This window comes from Manis pentadactyla, chromosome 3, assembly GCF_030020395.1.
Source record: "Manis pentadactyla isolate mManPen7 chromosome 3, mManPen7.hap1, whole genome shotgun sequence".
NCBI lineage: Eukaryota > Metazoa > Chordata > Mammalia > Pholidota > Manidae > Manis > Manis pentadactyla.
Window position 1 is genome coordinate 154,257,711 of NC_080021.1, and position 25,311 is coordinate 154,283,021.

At 36.5% G+C, this 25,311-nt stretch overlaps 1 protein-coding gene across 5 annotated transcripts in view; it reads right to left on the bottom strand.

Moving 5' to 3' along the window:
- PIP5K1B (phosphatidylinositol-4-phosphate 5-kinase type 1 beta) overlaps positions 1-25,311 on the bottom strand; it is a 385,124-nt gene that overhangs the window by 253,760 nt on the left and 106,053 nt on the right. For all 5 annotated transcript variants that reach the window (XM_057498597.1, XM_057498594.1, XM_057498595.1 and 2 more), the window contains exons 2-3: positions 18,573-18,660; positions 7,853-7,921 (exon numbers count right to left, since the gene is read on the bottom strand). In XM_057498597.1, coding sequence (XP_057354580.1) covers positions 7,853-7,902 — 50 coding nt within the window. In that variant the 5' untranslated portion in view covers positions 7,903-7,921; positions 18,573-18,660. The remainder of the gene's footprint in view (positions 1-7,852; positions 7,922-18,572; positions 18,661-25,311) is intronic.

Consider the following 25,311-nt stretch of genomic DNA (forward strand, 5'->3'; position numbering starts at 1 on the left):
CCACGCTCTTTTTCTTCTCTCCTAAATGATGCACTGACTCTCAGGGGTGATGGCTTGCATGAAGAGGGCCGAGCTGCCTAAGCTCCCTCTCATGGTATTCCTAAAGTTGCAGACACAGGATCCACAGATAGCAAACTGAACTCACCAGAATGTACAGGTGCACCATCTGGGGGAACTCAATTACCAAATGGAAAAAAAAAATTATAATAATATCCACCCTCCTCCCCAGCACTTTCTCAATCAAGTCTTTTTGCTCTTAAGCAGATTATAGTGAGCTATTACTCCTGTCTGCAGAACAGTTAGGTTTGAACCATGTTCTTCTCACTTAACACTTCAAAATATGTTGACCCCCTCCAAGTGGATCTCAACCTTTACTGTCAATTTTTGAGTTCTGTGCTGAACAATAATTTTTGAAATTATTACCTTATTTGTCATTTTATTTCCAGAGTTTCACACAGTACCCAAGGATCCGGTGGTTTCTCATTTTGAGACTACTATGTACACTTTCTGGAAAAAGGTATTCTTGAGGCTACTGTTCAGAGACGGACACACTTTAGACAAGGAAAGGTGGCTTCTGAGCCACTGAATCAGGGAAAACATATTTTAAATTTGTTCAAGTCTATTCATTTTTTTCCCCATTCCCATTCAAAAATGGCTGGGTTTAATCTGTGCCACTGGCCCCTACTATTCTAGCAGGTAGTTGAGAAGCTTCCCTTTTGCTGTCATAGGCACCACAGTGTTCAGACAATACTGCACTGGTTAGGGTCTAACAGACCCCAGAGCATGACAGGATTAAAATCCCAGCCTTATTCTGCCACTTACTTGTGTGCCCTGGAGCATGTGACTTAACCTCTTTGTACCTCGGTTTTCTCAATTGTAAAATGGGAATAATAGTACTACCTCATAGGGTTGTTATGGGATTAAATGAATTCTAAAGTGCTTAGAATAGTGGATGACATATGCTAAGCACCTAATAAGTGTTAGCTCTTATTATTAACACAGTTTTTAAATCACTTCCGAGGGGTAACAATTCTACTTTAATCTGCTGAATTAATAAATTTCTGACTAGAATAAACTCAATGAAATTTGAGAAGTAATATTTTTCCAGCAACTAATGATTCTAACTCCACAAATCAGTTCTCGAATAAGCACATGGCATACACCCTACTCATGTTTATCAGATAGATGTAAGACTAGAACCTAACATATTGCTGGTCGTCTCTTTTAAAATCCAAAATAAAGAATTGCAGAGTTTTAAATTTCTATGCACTTAAGCAACTTCTTAAGAGCCACCCTTGCATCCAGGCAAGGATAGTGGGGTGGTAGTGATAAAACTGGACAAGCCAGAGGCCTTGGGACAAGGAGGCTGCTGGCCAGATCAGAACCCTAGTGGCCAAGCTGTGCAGGGAGGTGTGCAGATCACCTGTATATATTAAGCCTTTCAATTTTGAAACAAAACCAATGCTGTACTCCAAGATGGCCCAACTGGCTGCATAAATACTGAAAACCCCAGCCTCTCATTAACACCATCTCAACAATGCAGTGGCGGCTGCCCCTGAAGAAATCTGTGCACAGGTCTAGGGTATAGAATATTATCTTCTGGAGTCAGTGTTTTGGAGACACCAAAAGATGGAGAGCCCATAGTGCATCCAAATGCAGAAGCTGAGTGGCATAACACACAGACGCTCCCTCCAGAGTAAAGATTAGGTCACTTAGAAATTAACAATTCAGGGGAACACCCTTGATAGAAGGGTTGGTTTCTCCTCCTATTTGAAGTTGCCCATTGTTTTTGCTTACCTGCAATGTCTTGCTTAAAAGTCATTAAGGCAGATTTGAAATCATGTGTTTCAGGATTTGGTAAAGAAGAACATAGAAGCAGAGGTGATACTATATGGAAGCTAAGGGATTTGGAGGTAAAATTTACACAGTGGGGTGGATGGTAATGGTCTAGGATTATCATGCTTCTAAATCTAATGGGATTAGTTAGAAACTTCCCTTCTCTGAAAAATCCAGCTCATCTCCTTGCTGCTTAACTTTTAAAACACAGTGGCAGTAGACCATGAGGAGCACATCTTTCTCTCTTATTGTGGAAGGCACTGCTGTATGGAAAAACACATTGTCCTGTTCAGCACGCATGGTCTACTGCCCAGGCCAGTCTGGAGCCAGCCCTGGGGAGCGAAGTGACCACTCTCCCATGAGCCCAGCCCCGGGGGAGGCAGTCATACTAGTTGCCTTGCTCTGCTAACAGCACTGATCCAAATGGAAGTCAGAGGCTGGGAGAATCTTGCTTTCGCTAGTAAGAACAATGACTTCACTCACTGGTGTCTACTTTTCCCAGGATGTGTTTGATCCTTATGAGCCCATCGGGGTAGGTATTAATTACATTTCATCAGTGAGAAAGATTAAGATTCAGAACAATTAGGGAAAATGTTTAAGGTTAAACAACTAATATCTAGAAGAGCTGAACTCACATCCATCCTCCACTTAAAAAGGTAGCTTGGTTTGGACAAGGTTTTCCAGCCTCACTGTTGCTGACATATCAATAATTCCTTGTTATGGGCTCTGTCCTACACATCACAGGGCACAGCACCCCTGGCCTCTACCTCCTAGAAGCCATTAGCACTAACCCTCTGATTGTAACAAAAAAAAATGTCTCCAGGCATTGCCAAATGTCCCCTGGGAGACAAAAGATGTGCTAGTTGAGAATGACTAAATTAGGGTGTTTGGAATTAAGGTGAATTAGGAATAACTCTTGGAATACCAAAGGATCACTCTTGCCTAGAGACCAATGTGGTTGCTATTTGTGACAATTGCTGGTTGATGCAAAGACAAAGATGTGTCTGTTAAGCTAGAATTTAGTGCCACACAAGCAGAAAGCATGTGTCTTGCTTTACTGAAGTACTGGCTTTCTAGTGTCTGAAGGAAAGGAATAGCCGTCAGGACACAGGACACATGCCAGTCTCCCTAAGCTCCCTGTTAAAGTGTTATTTATTTAACTTTTGAATAGGTAAAACATTCACATGGTTTGAAATATACGTATCAAGGCAAGTACAGAAAAGTTTCTTCGAATTTGATTCCCACCAGCCCATTCTCCCCAGAGGCAGCCGGTGTGACCAGTGTCTGGATATCTTCCCAGAGATTTTATACAAGAACTTGTATTTAAACAAATGCTTCTTCCTAGATCAAAGTATCTCTGAGTTATTACCTACTTCACTTATGTTTAAGAAGTCATAAAAAGACATCTTTCCTTGTAATGTAGTAAGGGGCAGGCATGAATCCCTCCTACCTCATCAGTGTCTGCCTCCACTGATAGGGCAACTGGCCAAGACCCTGGAATTAAATGACAACCAAGGTCTTAAAAACCAAAAGCAAACAGAATGGAAAAAACGGGAACTTGGGTCAAGTCCTAGTCTGGCCAGTTACCCCCTGGAGCATTCTGAGTGCTGTCAAGGGGCACTCTTCATGGTGGAGACCGGTTAGAGAGATGCACAGCACAGCAGCAGCCGGTGTGTGGGTATTGAAGGCAGGCCCCCTCCACCCGCCCCACAGCAGCCTGCAGAGTCACCAACAACAGACTCTTCAGGGGGCCCTACTGCGGGCTGGCCCAGCGTGGAGGGAGACATTGAAGAGGGATGGGTGAGAGGCCTGGAAAGACAACCTTTGGGTGGAGAGATGAGAGGAAGAAATGCAAACGGTGGCAACAATCTCCCATGTCAGTCCAGGTGGTTGGGAAACACCAATCATTTACAATAGACAAGTCACAAAATTAATGCCTCATATGGCCAGAGATTTAAAAATCCCCCTGGCAAAGAGCTGCTATGTGACCTTGGACAGGTCACCGAACCATGCTGACATCTGTTCATTCTGAAGGGTGGGTGGGGTAGGCAATATCTTCACATATAAAAGAGAGAAAACTCAGATCTTGGTATCAGTATACCTGAAGTTCAATCACTCTTGAAGTGAACTGACATCTGCCTTCTGCCTTCCTTCTAAGTCTCTCACCTTATTAAAAAAAAAGTCTCTTCCTCAAACTTCTCTAGTTCCATCAGTGGTAGGAAATTTCTAGTAGTTATTCTGATTAGAAACTTTCAGTCAACCTTTCTTGCGATTATTACTGTCATGTCATCATGTCACTCATCTCTGAACCAATGTTACGGTATCTCACGGCTAGAATCGTGCTGTCCAACACAGTAACCATCAGCCACATGTGCTTATTTAAATTTAACTACAATTAAAATAAAGACTCATTCCTCAAACAAACTGGACACATTTTGATGCTCAATAGCTACACACAGCATGTAGCTACTATGATAGTGCAGATTATACATCATTACCATCACTGCAGAAAGTCCTAATGGGCAGACTTTTCAACCAGCACTTGAGGCTAGCTGTCCTTCAGAGCCAGTCCACACCTCCAAAATTCCTTGCTATTTTACCACTGACACTGGCTTTCTTGTCCCCCAGACAAAATCACTGTCATCCTGATTGTGCCTGTGCCTGTGAGATTCCCCATTGAGACAAATGGGTAAGTAAAAGAATTCCCCATCAATTAATGAGTGGAATTTTCTGTCATGACAAAAAGCAATGAGGCAACTAGAAAAATTTTATCCCAACAAAATGCTCTGCTGATGAACAAGTCCAAGGAAAGGACATTTCCCCTAGAAGCTTGGGATGTGCTTTGGGCTCATCAGGACTTGCCAGAGGATTAAGTGAAATGCCACTTGTCTTGGCACTTAATATCAATTTGAGTCATTATTTAATTTTTTCACATGGGTCTCTATTTTTTTCTCTTAATAAATTGTATGGTCATAGGAAGCAGGCACCAGGTCTTATGTGCATTTCTTCTGCATCTTCATCTCCTATCTCAGATTTCTACCCAAATAGTACTGAGGTTACAAACTGGCCACTGTGTGAGGGCCAGAGATGATTGAAAATGTGTTGTTCTGTCCAGAGTATGCTTTTGCAAAATTTTGAATCAGTTGCCAAACTTTACAAATTGGGAGGTTTCATATCAGAATCCACATTTTTGGTTTTTTGAAGCATCAGTATATGTGGCACCCCTGGGTGAGGACCCCTGCATAGCTCTAGCAGCTAGAGCTGAGTGCCACCTGCCCCTTTAAAGAAGGCATGCATGCTCCTGTTTACCACTTTCCCCCTGGTTAGTTCACTCCCTTGTTACCAGCCTGGGCCCTGGGAGCTTTTGAGCTTATAAATCTTGCTGAAGACACTCAATAAATGAACTGAGAATGGAAATACTACCCTCTGTAAACACAGCTAGGCAGGCCTTAATGGGCAATGTGTTTGCTTTTAAGCAGCTAAATTAAAAATTCTTATTGTAGCCATTAGCTGAAGACATTTACCTCACCAATTGATTTTAGCCATTCTTCCTGGGCTTGTCAAGAACTGATAACAGATTAGGGAAATAGTTAAGTGGGAGAACAAAAAGCAGCTAACCCAAGTAATCACGTGCAAATAATCAAGACTCTCAGAGTATAACATTGTTCCCTGAACACTGAGTGTTTCCTAAAAACACATGGAAATATAGTACTCAAGACGCTGAGTCTTGCTGGCAGCTGCCCAATAAATCTGGGGCTTGATAAAGCCTAAGCCTGCTTCTTAACTCGAACCTGTATTGATTCTCCTCTTTTGAACACTTTATTATAGGCAACTGTGTTCTAAAACTGTTTTCATGTCTTTCCTCTCCTACTCAACCATAAATTCTTTATAAAGTCCTTTGATATCTTTCTTATGCCTAGTGTAGTAGATTGGGGGTTCTTAACCCAGATTGGCTTCAGTCACAGGCAAAAACTCAATGGGTCATCACAGCTACTTATTAAAAAGCTCCACGGTCAGGGCTTTAGGACTGGGAAAGATATTTAAGATATTCATAAAAGAGAATAGCTCATGAAATGCATACGAGCTTTGATGACCCTCATCTAGTCTGTTATCATTCCCACTTTTTGTTATTTGCACATTAGCAAAGCACAACTTTTATGTCTTCATTAAGGTTGTAGGTAAAAAGTATTAAGCTACAAAGTGTCATCATGCTGATAGAGACTAAGTGAATAGGAGGTAAACTGCCATTCTTTGGGACCATGAGTCCAGCCATACAAACACACTACTCATAATATTTAATCCGTATTTTTTCACCTCGTCTGGAAGGATGCCACAAGAATGTTCCAGGTGCCTTTAAGTCAAGACTCATTAAACTTGAGAAGTCTTCTTATCTGCAATGAATTTAATGACTCTTTCATAATAGGAAATGTAGTTACTATGACATAAACTATATCTTTATAAACCACTGCAGGTGTGTAAGACATGCTTCTTCTCTGAATGTACCTAAACTGTATGTCACTAACCCATGCTCAAATTATGCCAAGGCACAGTCTCACTTACATCTGGTTTCCAGAATGTACCTCTTCCTCATTTTTGAAATTAGGGATGGTATTTGTTTATTTCCTGCCTTTTGATAACTTTTCCATTCTCCCAATTTTTCAATGCTCACACTTAGTGAGTGGTTCCCCTGCTCTTGTTGCAAGTTCTTTCATCTGGGGAATGGTTCATCTAGGCCTAGAGACCAACACATTTGCAATAGCTAACAAAACTCTCATCACTTCTCCTACCTGCCAATAACGCCTCCACTTTGAAGACCTTTTTGCTTAAGGGGAAAAATTAAATCCAATAGTTGAGCAGAACGGCTATCCATTAGTAAAGCAACAATTTCTGTAAGTGATCCCTTCTTCCTGCTTTGCTTATTGACATCACAATTACTAAGGGCTAAAGTCCCAGGCATGCTCTACCTTTTTGGTGCTTTTCTTCTACAGAAGTTGTATACATCTCCCTGCACTGTTTACTGTTTATCTTTCTTTTAAAATCAGAGATCATCAAAAAGTCCCTATGTCATCACACATTAAAAAAAAAAAAACCCTTGGTGCTTTTTTTTTCCTCTAAAGTTTCCTGCATCTCTTATTTATTAGAATTATTTGCTATCTTAGAATTTGATTTTCAGTTTTTACTAACCTTCCCAACATTGCTGAGTCAAATATCTATTAGTAACATTAATCATAGAATCATACCTCTAATAATAGAAAACCTACTTTTCTAATTCTTGAGCAAGACACTTAGCAAGCTCCAAGATCTCATGGTCACATTCTATTACTTTTGCACCACTAAGAAATTCCCGTAGATCAGAATTCAGTCAAGAATTACAGTGCATCTTAATGATGAATGAGAAAACTGCCTCCAACTGATCTGAAGTAGTAACTGGTTACACTTTGACCATCTCTGTGTTGGTCTCTTGCTCAGCTATATTCACAAGGAGTCTTGGGTAAATAAGACAGGATTTGGTTTCCACCTATGTCTAACCATAAATAAGAGTGTATTGTTGCCTTGGCCAAATTTACAAATTTTCTAAGGTATAACGTGACATTTGTGAGCTCTTGAATCTAACCCAACTCTTCCCCAACCACATTATCACTCTGGAATTGCAACTTCCCTGTTTATATTTCTACGTCTGGCTGAGTAGAAAAGTCAGAAGAAAAGATATTCAAGGGAAAAGGGGACATTCTCCCACATGAAAATGGACCAAGAAATATGTATCATGTTAGTTACATGACCTAAATATGTGGTCAGATCACATGGCTCATGTACTTTATAACAAAACTTTTTGCTGGCTATCCTTGAAAGAGTAAAAGTCACTACACTTGTGGTAATTTATTTCTGCATTAGAAAACTAAAGCAACAATTTACAGATAATTGCTTTGGAAGAATAAAAGGCCAATGCCAATATTAACCTTCCAAGCATTAGAATTGCTCCCTTTCTGAGTTGAAGAAAGAAAAATAAAATACTCACTTTTTTATAGGTTTTTTCTTCATTTTGTTTTCCAGGTGCTGCATCTCCATTTTCAGCAGCAGACGACATCTACAAGAGAAAAAGTACCTATTTGAATTGACAGTTCTAAGCACCTAAATATGTAAAACAAATATGCTAATAATATTGTTAAGTAGAGGATCAGTTTTGTTGTATTTTTGTTGTTATCGCTATTGTCTGCAAGATAGGAAGAGATTTCTCAGAATACTAAAAAGAAAACCCTGAGTTCCCCAATATTCCCAAAAGAAATCTTTAAATCTTTATTTCTAAATCATTTTGGTAGAATAGAATCATACCTCACATGCTCTAAGAAAGATACTATGGAAGTCCAAGCCCCTAGCATGTGTGTAAGTTTCTTTCTACAGAGTCTCTTAAAAAAAAAAAAGCCAAAACACACTTTCTTCTGGTTCTAGATGCTTCCTATAAAAATATATGGAAAGTACAAAACTACGAATCAGAACAAAAAATTACTCAGTCTACTGCCCTTGGGCAACTTTACTATTCACATTTGGCATATTTGTTTCCACCTTTTGTTCCATGCACTTTCATACTAAAAATATTATGATATCATTTTACCCAGCATTTTTCACTTAGCAATTATCTAATACTGATTTTCTCATTTGATTATAAAAATCTCATTGTAAGAATTTTTTCTTATTTAATGTATTGAAACAGAAGGACCTGCAACCAAGAATCCTCCACACAGCAAGATTATCATTTAAATTTGAAGGAGAGATTAAATATTTCCCAGATAAATGAAGGCTGAGGAATTTATAACTACTAAACAATCATAACAGGATATGTTAAAGGGACTTCTGTAGATGGAAAAGTTCCTCAGCCTAAATAGTTTTCACCAGTGCAAATAAGCCCACAGTAGAGACAGTAGACTACTTACCAGGCAAGTATGAAATTAAAATAAAACAAAAGTAGTAAAACCAACTATGAACAAAATCAGTCAAGGGCTACAAACACACACACAAAAATGCAGATTATGACATCTAATACATAAACTGTGGAGAAGGAATAAGAAAAAAGTATTTTTAGAGTGTGCTTGATTGAAATAGACCAATCAACTTAATACAGACTGTTATATAGTTAGAAAATTATCCTTGAACCTACAGTAACCACAAACCTAAAGCCTATAATAGGTAAAAAAGAGAAATCCAATCACAGCATTAAAGAAAACCATTAAATAACAAGAAAATAGTAAGAGAGGAAGAAAGGAACAGAGATGAACTATAAAAACAACTGGAAACCAAAATCACAATAAGTACATACCTATCAATAATTACCTTAAATATAAATGGATTGAATATACCAATTAAAAGACACAGAGTGGCAGAATGGATAAAAAAACAAGGCCCATCTGTTGCCATGTACAAGACTCATTCTAGACCAAATGATATACACAGACTGAAAGAGAAGGGGTGGATAAAGATAATTCATGCAAATAATAGGGAGAAAAGGCAGGAGTAGCAGTACTTATATCAGACAAAATAGACTTAAAAACAAAGAAAGTAACAAGAGACAAAGAAAGACATTATATAATAATAAAGGGATCAATCCAACAAGAGGATATAACCATTATAAATATATATGCACTCAACATAGGAGAACCTAAATGTGTAAAACAAATACTAAAAGAATTAAAGGGGGAAATAAACTGCAACTCATTCATTTTAGGCAACTTTAACACACCACTCACATCAATAAATCAACCAGACAGAAAATAAATAAGGAAAGAGAGGCATTGAACAACACATTACATCAGATGGGCTTAACAGATATCTAAAGTACATTCCAAGCAAAAGTAGTAGGATACACATTTTTTTCAAGTATACATGGAATGTTCTCCAAAATCAATTATATACTAGGCCACAAAAAGAGCCTCAATAAATTTTAAAAGATTGAAACTTTATCAAGCAACTCTCAGACCATAGTGGTATTAAACTAGAAATAAATTAAACAAAAAAGCCTACAAACACATAGATGATAAACAACATGCTTCTAAATAATCAATGGATCAATGAACAAATTGAAACAGAAATAAAGCAATACATGGAGACAAATGAAAACATAAATTCAAAGTCCAAAATTTGTAGGATGCTGCAAAAGCGGGTCTAAGAGGGAAGCACATAGTAATACAGGCCTACCTCAAGAAACAAGAACAATCCCAAATAAACAGTTCAAGCTCCCAATTAAAGAAACTAGAAAAGAACAAATGAAACTCAGTTTGTAAGAAGGGATATAATAATGATCAGAGCAGAAATAAAATAGAGAAGAATAAAACAACAGAAAAAAAAAATCAATGAAACCAAAAGCTGGTTATTTGAGAAAATAAACAAAACAGATGAACTCCAAGCCAGACATATCAAGAAAAAGAGAAAGACTGCACAAATAAACAAAATCAGAAATGAAAAAGGAATAGTCACAGCAGAAACCACAGAACTACAAAGAATTATTAGAGAATACTATGAAAAATTATATGCCAATAAACTGGACAACCTGGAAGAAATGGACAAATTCCTAGGAAAATACAACCTTCCAAGACTGACCAAGGAAGAAACAGAAAATCTGAACAGACCAATTACCAGCAATGAAATTGAACTGGTAATCAAAAAACTCCCAAGAAACAAAATACCAGACCAGATAGCTTCACAGCTGAATTCTACCAAACACTTAAAGAAGAGCTAATACACATCTTTTTAAAAGTATTTGAAAAAGTAGAAGAGGAGGGAATACTTTCAAACTCATTCTGTGAGGCCAGCATCATGCTAATACCAAAACCAAAGACACCACAAAAGAAAAGAAAATTCCAGACCAATATCTCAGATAAACATAGATGCAAAAATCCTCAACAAAATATTAGCAAACCCAGTTCAAAAATACATCGAAAGGATCATCCATCATGACCAAGTGGGATTTATTCCAGGGAGGCTAGGATAGTATAATATTTGTAAATCAATCATTGTGATATACCACATTAACAAAAAGAATAATAACCACATGATGATCTCAACAGATGCTTTAAAAGCATTTGACAAAATTCAACATCCATTCATGATAAAAAAGTCTTAATAAAATCGGTATAGAGGGTGCATACCTCAACATAATAAAGGCAATATATGATAAACCTACAGCCAACATCATACTTAATGGCAAAAAGCTTAAAGCTTTTCCTCTAAGATCAAGAACAAGACAAGGATGCTCACTCTCCCCACTTTGATTCAACATAATACTGCAGATCCTAGCCACAACAATCAGACAAGATAAAGAGACAAAAGGCATCCAAATTGTTAAGGAAGAAATTAAACTGCCACTATTTGCAGATGACATGACATTGCATTATACATAGAAAACCCTAAAGACTCTACCAAAAAACTATTAGAGTAGTAGTTCAGCGAAGTTGCAGGATACAAAATTAATACACAGAAACCTATTATGTTCCAAGAGTGAACTAGTATAAAATCAGGAAAACAATTCGATTTAAAATTGCATCAAAAAGAATAAAATACCTAGGGATAAATCTAACCAAAGAGATGAAAGAATGCGTACTCTTAAAGCTATAAGACACTCATGAGAGAAATTAAAGAAGACACCAATAAATGAAAATCTATCCTGTGCTCATGGATAGGAAGATTAATATTGTCAAAACGGCCATCTTGCCCAAAGCAATTTACAGATTCAGTGCAATGTCTATCAAAATATCAAAGGCATTTTCAATGAACTAAAGCAAATAATTGTAAAATTCATATGCAAACACAAAAGACCCCAAACAAACAAAGCAATCCAGAAAGAAAAAAGCTAGGGGTATTACACCCCCAGAATTCAAGCTATACTACAAAGCTATAGTAATCAAAACAGTACAGTACTGGCACAAGAACAGACCCATAGATTAATGGAATAGAATAGGGAGTCCTGAGAGAAACCCATGCATATATGGTCAATGAATATGTGATAAAGGAGATATACAATGGGGAAAAGACATCCTCTTCAACAAATAGTGCTGGGAAAACTAGACAGCTACATGCAAGAGAATGAAACTGTATTACTGTCTAACTGCATATACAAAAGTGAACTTGAAATGGTCAAAGACCTGAATGTAAGATGTAAAACCATAAAACTCTTAGAAGAAACAAAGGCAAAAATCTCTTGAACATAAGCATGAGCAATTTTTTCCTGGACACATCTCTTCAGGCAAGGGAAACAAAATAAAAAATAAACAAGTGGGACTACACCAAACTAAAAAGCTCCTGTACGGCAAAGGACACCATCAGCAGAACAAAAGGCAACCTACAGTATGGGAGAATATATTCACAAATGATTTATCCAATAAGGGGTTAACACCCAAAATATATAAAGAACTCATATGCCTCAAAACCCCCAAAAACAAATAACCCAGTTAAAAAAAATGGGTGGAGGACTTAACAGGTATTTCTTCAAAGAAGAAATACAGATAGCCAACAGGTACATGAAAAGACACTCCACATTACTAATCAAAAGGAAAAGCAAATCAAAACCACAGTGAGTTATCACCTCACACAAGTTAGAATGGCCATTATGCAAAAGACAAGAAATAACAAGTGTTGGTAGGGTTGTGGACAAAAGGGAACCACAGTTGGTAGGAATGTAAATTGGTACAGCCACTATGGAAGGTAGTATGGAGGTTTCTTAATACACTAAAAATAGAAAAATCATAATAACCAGTAATTCCACTTTTCAGAATTTACCCAAAGAAAACAAAATCTCTGATTAAAAAATATATATATGCACCTCTATGTTTACTGCTGCATTATTTACAAAAGCCAAGTTACAGAAGTAACCTAAATGCCCATCAATAGATGAATGGATAAAGAAGATGTGGTACTTATACACATTGGAATATTATTCAGCCATAAAAAGAAAAGAAATCCTGCCATTTGTCACAACATGGATGGACCTAGAGGGTATAGGCTAAGTGAAATAAGCCAGTCTGAGAAAGACAAATACCATATGATTTCACTTATTTGTGGAATCTAAAAATAAAACAAAATGAACACAATAGCAGTAGATATGCAGACACTGAGAAGTGACTGGTGTTTACTATGGGGGAGGGATTGGGATCAGTGGTAAGGTGGATAAAAGGGCACAAAAATTCTCAATCATAATATAAGCTGGTCATGAGGCTAGTAGTAATGGCATGGAGAACATAGCCAATATTCCTGTAACATCTTCCTATGTTGATAGATAGTAACTGCACTAGTGGGGATGAGGATTTAATAATATGGGTAACTGGTGAACTACTGTGCTGTATACTTGAAACCAATATGAGATTGTATATCAATGATAATTCAATTAAAAAAAAGAATATTTTTTCTACTTGCAAGGAATACCACTGTGTGAACACAATTGTGTGTTAATACTTTAGTTAATAATGCTAATACTGAAGGATAGTTTAAGTGGTCTGAGGGTTTTGCTTCTGCAAATAATACACTAATTATTTTGTACTTGTTTCTGTCCAACTGCAATGTTCTCTTGGACTAGATTCCTATAATTACTAGGCTTTTAAAAAACTGAAATCTCTTACTAAATATTGCTAAATTTCTTTCCAAGAAGAATATATACCCATTCATACTGTCAGCAGTGAGTGGCAGTAGGTTTCATCATACACACAGCAGTGACTACTATCATCTTAATCAGATCTGCTAATTTGACTGGTGAAAGAAAACATATCCTGACTTCCAACTGCATCTCTGAAAACTATTAGTGAAGGTTAACATTGTTTATGTATCTTTTTTTTTTTAGAAATTTGTATTTCTTTTGAATTTTCTACTATTTTGTCCATTTACTTATTGGAGTCTTAGTGTTACATAGTTACTGATACCTATTATTATTGTTAATATTAGTGGTTTCTTTATTGATTTTATGGATAAACGTTACTAATCTGTTTCTAAGCACATTATTATTATTTTCCATGCTGTTGTGTTGTAATTGTTTTATAATTGTGACATAGAGAAGTTATTTTTTCCATCAAAATACATAATTTTATAAAATTTTAAGTACATACTGTCTGTGCTGAATTTTTTTATTGGAAGAACTCAACTAAATGCTGAAGCCATGGGTTTCAAAGAAGTTCTACATTTTTTCATACTTAAAACTATTGATTACCTTTGTGACTTCTTCCAACGCCTTTAAATAAATACTTTTTTCATCGTGAGAAATCAGATGTTTAAGTATGTGTTCCTATCACTTTTTCATGATAAGATTTTTGCGTTTAACTTTCAATTCATCTCAATTTTTAAAGCCAGTTACCTAATGGTAAACAAGGATAACTACATAACCAGGGAACCATGATATTTAAAGGTATTAAATTGTATGAAGGCTATTCTATGCACCACGGAGAGGTAAAACTTCTGACATTTTCTTAAGCCTCTAAAGCATATTTTAAATCTTGGGCTTCTCATAAACAGAGTGTGGTAAACGTCAGAATTTGCTAGCCGTTTCTCTGCACTGGAAATAAATGACTCCCATGAACATGATGTGACTGAAAAATCACCCAAGAAAGTGAGAGAATGGCAAGCTGACCTCACCAGCTCTATTGCTACCCACCAATCAAAATATTCTCTTAGATAAATTTCCAGTTCCACTGGTGTCCATTCACTCTGTCCATATCAGATTGTGGAGTTTTCAGGGACAGGTATTTTACACACTACTGCTTCCCACAATATATCTGCTTAATTCATGTAAAGAATAATTGATTTTCTAATCTCTTTACAATATTTTGGTGAGCTCTGAGTAATAGTGGAGCTAGAACATCTGAAAGGTTTTATTAAATTAGGTTTAGTGTTCAAACCAATTCAAACCTTGTAGACCTCCACTAAATCCCAAATTATACAATCACTTTAAGAATATATAAGTATTTATTTGATATTTGATCCCTGAATAGGTAAAGATTTTTATAAGCTAAAAAGTTACAGAATTACAAATGAAAATAATTGCTTTGACTATTCAAAATTATCAACTTCTTAATGTCAAAGTAGATTCTGAATAAAAGTCAACCAACAAGCTGGGAAATAACAGTAATGTATGTGGCAAAAGTTAATCATTTCCAAATATAAAAGTTTATTTAAATAATGCAATTCTGTCTACTTTCATCTACTCAAGGAAATCACTCCTGCAGCTCTCCCCATTCTCTCTTCATCAATTTTCTTGCTCTATGTCATTCCCATCAGCATTCTCCTATTTCTTCCATCTTAAAAAACAGTCTTCTTTTGATTCCACTTCCCTCTACTTCCTTATTCATTCTTGTAGCAAAAATCCTTGAAAAAGGCTTCTCTACTCTCAATTCTTGATTCCTTTTCTCATATTCTTTCTGTAATGCACTCTAGTCAGGGTTTTCCTCCTACCACTGTCCTGAGAACGTCCTCATCAAGGTCACAAATGACTTCCACGTTGTCAAATTCATTGGATAATTCTAGGCCCCCATTTTGCCTGACCTTCCAGATTATCAACATAGATGATCCATCCTTCTTCCCTGATTAATTTTCTTTACTTGGCTTCTAGGGAACCATACTCTTTTGGTCCTAACTTCTCTCCACCTCCTTAAGTCACGTCTCAGTCTCCTTAGATGGTTCCTCTTTCCTCTCTCTCATTAACCTTTTAGTGTTGGAGTGTCCCAGACTGAGTCCTTGGCTCTCTTCTCTATCCATACTCCCTCTCTTGGGGATCCCTAAATACCATCCAGGTCTCTCTTCTGAACTCTAGGCTTGCATATTCAATTGTCTTCTTGATATGTCCACTTGGATATCTAAGAGCTCAAATTTAGCCAATCTTAAATCCCATTCCTGATACTCCCTCCAAAATGGCCTTTCATTTGCACCTTCTGCACCTCAGTTAAGGGCATTTCCAACATCTTGCTGCTCAGGCCCCAAATCTTGGAGTCCTTCTTCCCTTACACCACAGCCAGTGTGTCAGCAATTGAAAGACATCTGGAAGTCCATCGCCACTCCTGCTGCATATCCCTGGGGAGAGACATTATACTCTCATGCATGGATTATTTTCATCACCTCTCAAGAGGGCTTTCCCACAGTCTACTGTCACCATAGTAGCCAGAATATACCATCTTTAAATCTAGTCGAATCGGGTCACTCTTCCCTTAAGACCCGGAAATGGTCTCCCATTTCACCCAGAGTAAAAGCCAAAATCCTTACAATGGCCCATGAGGCTCTATACTATTTACCCATTCTCTTTTCCACTCCTTCTCTGACCTCAGCTCCTCTGAATTACCCCCTTCACTCCTCCTCACTCACACTGCCTCAGACATCATTTCCTGGACCCCAAACATGCCAGAATGCTGCTGCATTAGGGCTTTTGCCTTTGCCATTCCCCTGCCTGAGCAATCTTCCCCAGACACCTGCTTGTCTCCTTGAGGTCTTTGCTCAAATGTTGATTTCTCTTCACTGCTTAGCTTGACTGTCCATTTTAAATGGCATCCTGTTTAGCTCCTGCCTGTCCTGCTTCACCTTAACTTGCCTTAGTCTTTCTTGTTTTCCCTGTAGCACTCATTAGTGTCTAACATACTAGAGTTCACTTACTTACTATAATGGGTTGTGTTTGTTTTGGTCTGTCTACTCCTGAAGAATTTAAAACTCACAGAGCCTAGAATTTTAGTCTGTTTTGTTTGCTGATGTACCTCAAACATTTAACTACACTTAATAGATGCTTAATAAGTATTTGTAGAACGAATGAATGAATTGATAAGAAAAATAGTAACAGCCATTAGATCAATGTTGGCAGCATCTGATTCCATCTGCCTGGGTGTGTTGTTCTTGGGAAGTGAGCTGAGCCCCTGAAGGAAGGTGGTAAGGATATAATTTAGAGGTCTGACACCATCAGTCACAATGTATACAGGATTCCTTGGAAGGTGCCACTTTAGAGAGTTGACAGAAAATAAATGGCAGTATCATCAACTTCTTATAACTTCCTCCATCAGTGAAAAAAACTTTTAGGCTATAGATGCTTCAGTAGAAATAATCTCTATGTAAGATTTATCCCATTTTTTAAAATATAAAATGCTACTGAATATGCCACATTTTCATTTTTCTGACATAACCAGATCTCAAAACTATCTGCAAACTACTTTGGAGTTAAATTAAGTTTCAAAAAATATGAGAAAGTCTCCTTGATTATTTTAATCAAATTATTCATAATTTCCAATCATTTAAAAATTTAAGGGAAGTACATAACAATACAGGCGTGCCTCAAGAAACAAGAACAATCCCAAATAAACAGTCTAAGCCCAATTAAAGAAACTAGAAAAAGAATAAATGACACCCAAAATTAGTAGCAGGGACATAACAAGGATCAGAGCAGAAATAAATAAAATATAACAGAATAAGACAGTAGAAAAAAATCAATGAAAGTAAGAGCTGGGTCTTTGAGAAAATAAATAAAATAGATAAAATCAAACAAATTAAACATGCAAATTTAACTTTGGGCAAAAACATCATTTCATTTTGCATTTATATGATTAATAGTAAAGACGAATATTTTTGTCACGTTAATTTGGTCCTTTGTATTTCTTTGTACAAAGTAAATTGTACAAAGCTTTAGCCCATTTCTATATTAAGGTGTGCTTGCATCTCCAATTTAGAAATGTACTAATGACAAAAAGTAAGAGTTGGATTTTCTTTAACCTTCAACTGTTTCATAGAACAAGCAGAATGAAGACCTCCTTAAAGAATGCCATGTCCATAATTTCACTTCTCAGACCAGAAAACTTCAGGAGCCATTCTCAAGAATGTTTGAAAAAACCACCTTTATGAGGGGTTAGCTAATTGGCATGAGTGAAGGACAGCTGACAATGGATGGTCTTTTTTTATTTCTTCATAAAGCCCCCCTGACTGGACAGTAGGGAAGAGGAGGAGAGAAGTAGGTAGACCATTTTTTTTAAAAAACAATTCCCTTTAAGCAGTGTTAAGGAAGTAATATTGATAAAGGGAGGCCATGAAATATCACTGGATTCAAAGGTTTTCTCTATAGGGCAATGTTTGACAAAGGTCACATGGACCTATTAACCAAGGCATCTATGTAGGAGAGGCAAATGAAATGCCTGGGGTGTTCTGGTAAACAGCAATGGCTATTAAAATGGTCACAGCGGTAATTACTATTTGTTCCTAGATGTGCTATGTTCCTGCACCAGTTAAGGTGCATCATTTGTAACTATAGATACCAAGGTAAGTTAAAAACATTGTTTATAAAGACATTATAATCACATATATTTCTACGTGCGCATAAAAGGAAGGATGAAAGAAACTCACAAAAGTACTGGTGATTATGAATGATGGGATTATGAATGCTTTGGGTTTTCATTTTTATATTTGGCTATATTCTCTAAGTATTCTGCAGTGAGCACTGCTACATTTAAAAATAAGGAAAGTACTAATAATGCTATTCAAAAATTTAACCACACAAAAATTAATTAATAGCAGAGATCACATCTCTTGGGTTCTGCCTCTTTAGGCAACCTGACATTCACAACGTTTCTTATGCTTCTATTTGCTTGTTGTTTTAAATCCAATAATTTGTTAGAGTTAAAATTTGTCAGTTAAAAGTCATGAACTAGACTCTTAATTTAGAATATTTTTAAATAAATATAAAAGAGATAAGGGCTCTGTAATGAGTTACTTGGAATTAATCAAAGATAAAGCCTATATTTCCTTACCTTTGTAAATGAAATGGCAAGTCATCTGTAGTTGGTCATGATGGGTGGCCTATTACTCATTGTTGAAACTGTTTTCCTTCCCAGGTCCCTGTTAAAATAGATATCACTGGTTATTATTTATTCATATCTTCACCTCATCTCCCAAAAAGGATCAGAGGTGGCTATAGAGATACATACAAAGCAATCAATTAAAACTAAGATACAGGAAGCAAAGTGTGTGACAAAAAATAAAGACAGGGAACAAGATGACACCAGCACTATGCGCTGTGCATAGAATGTTAAGCCATGTGACCCAGTATAGTCATTGAACACCCTGTACGGTCTCCAGTTTGACTCTGAGATTCCTAGTGGCCACAGCAAAGGAAGTAATGATCAGTTACCTAAATGCCCAATGTCCATAAGATAAAAGAGACCAGTTGTTCAAACACACCACAGATGTCAGGGGGTTGAGGCTGGAGTGGAAATTTCTCCTGTTGGTCTTCAGAAAAGAGACCCCATGTGATGTGTGGACAATTTTTCAATATTATCCCTGTGATAAATCAACTGTGATTCATGAGGATTTTTCAGATGACACAAGTTCAAAGAACTTTTGCTGTATTTTTTTAATGTTTTTATATAGCACAGACTCTTGGCTCATGATAACCAGTTTTAAAAATACAGAGGTAAACACATTATCCGACAAGGGGTTAATATCCAAAATATTTAAAGAGCTCACATGTCTTAACACCTAAGAAACAAATAACTCGATTAAAAAATGGGCAGAGGATCTGAACAGACCCTTCTCCAAAGAAGAAATTCGGTTAACCAACAGGCACATGAAAAGATGCTCCACATCACTAATTATCAGGGAAATGCAAATTAAAACCATGATGAGATATCACCTCACACCAGTTAGGATGGCCAACATCCAAAAGACAAGAAACAGCAAATGCTGGTGAAGAAGCAGAGAAAGGGGAACCCTACTAGACAGTTGCTGGAATGTAAATTAGTTCAACTCTGCAGAAAGCACTATGGAGGTTCCTCAAAAAACTAAAAATAGAAATACCATTTGACCCAGGAATTCCACTCCTAGGAATTTACCCAAAGAAAACAAGATCCTAGACACAAAAAAAGACATATGCATCCCTATGTTTATTGCAGCACTATTTACAATAGGAAAGATACGGAAGCAACCTAAGTGTCCATCAGTAGATGAATGGATAAAGAGGATGTGGTACATATACACAATGGAATATTATTCAGCCATGAAAAGAAAACAGATCCTACCATTTGCAACAACACGGATGGAGCTAGAGGATATTATGCTCAGTGAAATAAGCCAGGCAGAGAAAGACAAGTACCAAATACTCATTTGTGGAGTATAACAACAAAGCAAAACTAAAGGAACAAAACAGCAGCAGACTCACAGACTCCAAGAAGGGACTAATGGTTACCAAAGGGAAGGGGTTGGGGAAGGGAGAGGGGGAGGGAGGGAGAGGGGATTAAGAGGTACTAAAATTCACAATCACAATATAGGTAGGTCATGAGGTAGGCAGTAAGGCAGGGATAAGACAAGTAATGACTCTATAGCATCTTAGTACACTGAAAGACAATGACTGCAATGGGGGTGAGGTGAGGACTTGATAATATGGGTGAATGCTGAAACCACAGTGTTTGTTGTTCATGTGAAACCTTCATAAGATTGTATATCAATGATACTTTAGTAAAATAATATGGAGAGGTATAAATTAAAAATAAGTAAGTTTCCACTTGAATCTTCCCCCTGAGATAACCAATGTTAATAGGTTGTTGAATATATTTCCAAAATCTTCCTTGTGCTAGTTTACACAAACACACCCAGGTACACACACTCTGCCACTTACTAGTATATTTTAGAAATTTTTTTCAAATCTATGTATCTATCTCATTTTAAAGTAACTATCACTTTGCACAAATGTATACACCATCATTTAATCACCCACTCCTTGTGGATGAACATTCAGAGTGTCTCCAGGTTTGGCTTCTATAACCAGAGCAGGAATTAACAGCCTTATGCAAACATCTTTAAAGTTCTAGTACTTCTACTTCTGTGGGAAAGAATCCTAGAAGTTGGGCCAAACTTGATAAGCACATTAACTAGTTGAAGGACCATTGCTACATTTCTCTCTGTGAAAGGTTGAAGCAATCAGTCCAACAGTGCATGAAGAATACTTGCTTACTGACACACTTATCAGCACTGGATGTTTGCCATCTTTAAAGTGTTTGCCAATCTGATGAGCAGATAATGGCATTTCAGTTTGTAATTTAGGGTCCCTTTCCACTAATGGGGCTTATCCTTTCCACAAGTTATTGGTGACTTATGTTTCCAGTTGGTGTGCTTTGCTTATTTATATACTGTGCTGTAAAAAATTAATTTATTTTATAATCAATTTATAACATCTCCTAGCATATTAAATATTAACTCTGTCATATGAGTTGCAAGGTATTATTCATCTTTGACTTTGTTTATGGTATCTTATCATGTCGACATTTTAACTTTTACATAGTAAAATCTGTTAATTTTTCCTTTATGGATTATGGCTTTACTGTCCTACTTGGTAAGAAACCAACCTGATGTTAGACATTTATTTTCCTATATTCCTTCTTATACCTTTACAGTTCTATTTTTAACATTTGATCTTTACTCCAAATGGAATCTAACCTCATCTTCCCCTAGACGGACAGCTCAAATTGCCTCAGCATCATTTACTTTAATAACCTATTTTTTCCTTACTGGAAAGCTATGCCACCTTGGGCATATATTAATTTTTCCTATGTACTTCAATCTATTTCTGGACTATTATATCCCAAGCACTTGTTGATTCTTGAGCTAATGTCATACTGTCTTAATATGATAGTAAGTTTTGATATCTACTGGTGCAAATTGTCCATACAGACTATTTTTCTTCCAAGTTTAGCAATTTTCTTGCATTTATGTTTTTATAAAATCTTATTGATTGATCTGATTACATACCCCCACCAAGTTGGGGTCCTGACTGGAATTATATTAAATTGATGTATTAATTTGGGAAGGATTGATATATTTGGAATTTAAAATTTTCCCACTCAAAAACAGACATAGTGCTGTATTTCTTCAAATGTTATTTTGTCTTTCATTACAATGTTATACCTTCTGTATTTGTGTTATGTGTTACTAAATTCATTCCTAGATATTTTACTTTGCCACTCTTTCCCACAGGGATTTTTCTACTTGCATTTCTAACCAGTTATTAATTCATATAAAGAAAAATGACTGGGTATTATCTAATATCTTTCATCTAGTTATTTTACCACATTCTCTCGTAGGATTTTAAGAGATTTTAGGTAGAGGCTTGATCATAGCAACTGCAATATTTATACAGCTTATCTCTATTTCTTTTCTCATTGCACTCACTGAACTTCTAAAACAATGTTGAGTAATAGCAATTGAGTAGTAGAGGGAGTGCCAGGCATTCATAACATAATCCTTTGGTAGTTGCCATCCAATATAACGCTTCTGTTTGGTACCATAGGAGGTTCTTTCTACTATACCCTAATTTAATTTTTTATTAGGAATGTCTATTAATTATATGAAATGCTTCTCAAAAACAGTTGGTATAATCACAAACTGTTCTTCTCTATTGTGCTATGTCAATATATAAAATGGAGAGGTTTCATAATGCAAAATCATTCTTAGATTTCTAGAATAAACTCTAACTTGGATTTGATTTTCTACTAGTCTTCTAAGGATATTTTCATGAGTGAAACTGGACAATTGTCCCATCTTTATCAGGTTTTGGTATTAAGGAATTGATACTTTTCATAAAATTGGAAGGCATTCTCTATGTGCACTCAGATTTTTTCTGTGATTATTCATTTCTTGGAATTTATAACCTCTCTTTGGGTGAAATTTTAGTAGTTATAATTATTATTTTTTAGAAAACCATCAATTTCCTTTATATTTTTTAATTTGTTGCCATAAAGTTGTACATAATATTCTCTTACCAAATTTCTTTAACCTTTCTGGGATTCAGGTAATGTTTTTCCCTTATTCCTGATGTGTTGTGTATGTGCGCATTTGTATATATTATCTATATACATATATATTGTGTATATATGTATTATATATATTGTATATCCAAATATTCTTAATGTTATGTATATTTTTTCATTGGTCAGATTTCCCCTATTGTTTGTGGTCATTTCCATTAATTTTAGCTTTTAGTGTTAATAATATCTTTTCTTTTGACTTTTAAAAAATCTCCTAGATGCAATAGTTTGTTTTCATCCTTCTACCAAAGTCACTTAGGCTATAAAGTATTCCTAATAGATTAATGATTTCCCCTCAGGTTTTGATGTGAAGTGTTTTGTTTAATTTCCAGATCATCTGTCATTTGGATGTGATTTTCAATTTGATCCAGGAATCATCTATAGGAGGGTTTCTTAATTTCAAGTATTTACATTTTAACTAATATTCTTTCATTTCCAATTTCTTGTTTTGTCACACTGGGGTAAAATGGGACAAGTAACATATCTTTTTTTCTCCCCAAATTAAGTTTATTCCTAGGGCCATAGAAATGGATTTTTTGTAAATCTTCCATAGACACAAGAGAAAAAAATGCCCATGGAATAAAACATTACATTATTGCAATCCTATATCATTGTCTACTTTGTCAAATTATGAAAGAAATACATTAAAATTCCCTACTATGTCTACATTTTTATCATTCTCCTTTCTGCTTTTTGTTTTTTGCCTTAAATTTCTGTATCTAAGCTGGCCCGTGTATGATATGTGCATAGTAGTGTCCTTGTGGAATGTATTCTTTGTTCTTAAAAGTATCTTTTCTAACTTAATCATTTTGGTCTTGGGTCCCCTCTTAGTTGATACACTACCACCACTTCTGCTTTCCTGTTATTCACATGTGCTTGCAGCATCCTTGCCCACTTCTTCACTTTCAGCTTTGTTAGTTGTCCTTATTTTTTTTGGCTATGTTCCTTACAAATAGCTGCAAATTGGATTTTTGTGTTTGCCAACCTAAGGGTCTGTGTCATTTGAAAAGGAACGTCAACAAATTCACGTCGTGTGTTAAGACTCTATTTGTGTTACTCCCATCATATTTGCTCACTATCGATTATGGTTGTTGTTAACACATTTATTTTTACATGTTTCATCTTTGCTGGAATGATCAGGTTAATAATTCTATTTTCTTCCTCCTCATAATTAAAAATGTTTATTGCACATATATTTGCTCAGTTATCTGTTTTTTAAATCACTAAGAATATCTATATTTTTCATTTAAATAAGATGACTTTATGCCATCCACACCACCCAGATGCTTTTCCTTTGGCCTGTTGTGCTAGACACAGAATGCAGCAGCCAGATTTCCCTTCAAGGAGGGAAGGCTGCTCACCATTGAGATAGTGGTCAGCAGAATCTCTGACTGTCAGCAGCTTTGGGGGTCTGCCTCTGCAGAGAGCCATCTAAACCCAGGGGATGGCCTCCCAGGGGCTGCTCACACCCCATGACTGAATGACCAGCAGTTCCTCACTCAGTTGGCCCTAAGGCCATGCTCCCCCTTAGGTTCTGGATGGAATCCTTCCTTGCCTCTTTCTAGCTTCTGGTGGTGGCTGTTGCTCCTTGGCATGCCCTGGCTTGCAGCTCCATCACTCGGGCCTCTGCCTCAGTTGTCATACAGTGTTCTCCCCGTGTGTTGTCTTGACCCGGCATTTTCTTCTTATAAGGATACCACTCGTATTGCGTTAGGGCCCACTGTAATGACCTCATATTAATTTGATCACTTCTGCAAAGGCTCTAGTTCCAAATAAGGTCACATTCACAGGTACTGGGGATTGGACTTCAACAAATCTTTTGTCAGGATATAATTCAACTCACCACACCCTAAAAAAACATCTTGCACCCAAAATTGTTCCAGTGCCTTCCAGCCAGTCTGACCCATGACATCCCCTATCTCTTCCTTGTTCACAGGAGGAGATATTCGGAACATTATTACTTTCTGACTGCTCTGCTCCATACTACTTGAACAAATATGATGGAAGAAACCAGATACAATCTTAGCACCATCCATGTACTATTTCTGAGGAACCAGCTTGAGAAGTGATCTAACCAAATGAACTGAATCAGAACAAATGTGTCAGGATAGGGGAAGATAAAGAATCAAAGAAACAGTAATGAGCAATGAACCCCATAAAATTTATGGTCAAGTCTAAATAAATAATGACAATATGTGTATGAACTATAAATTGTTCTATTACTTGTTTTGTCTTTGCTGGATTAATCATGTTTATAATTTCATTTTTTTCCTCCTAGTAATAAAAAGAATTATTCTCTGAGGTACTCCATGTCCAGAAATGTCCTTCCTTTGGTCTCATATATGACTGGATGCCTTGGCCAGTACAGGACTCTTGGCTCACAGTCCTTTTCTTTCATCTTTCTGTCTTCTTGCTTCCCGGCTTACAGAGGAGTAGTTTCATGCTAGTCTGATGTGCCTGTCTTAGCAACTTACTGGTTTCCTCTGTCTAGAAACCTATGAAAGTTTTTTTAACACATAGTTCAAAAATTCAATAAGGTTAAATATGTCTTTTTTCATTAATCCTGCCCAGTAAAGGAAACTGACAAGAAGCTATTACATGGAGACATGATGACTTAAACCATGAATATTTAGTCTCTTTAGATGAGGAATGAATGGATTGCATATCCTTCAGGCAGTCCTCCATAATAAAT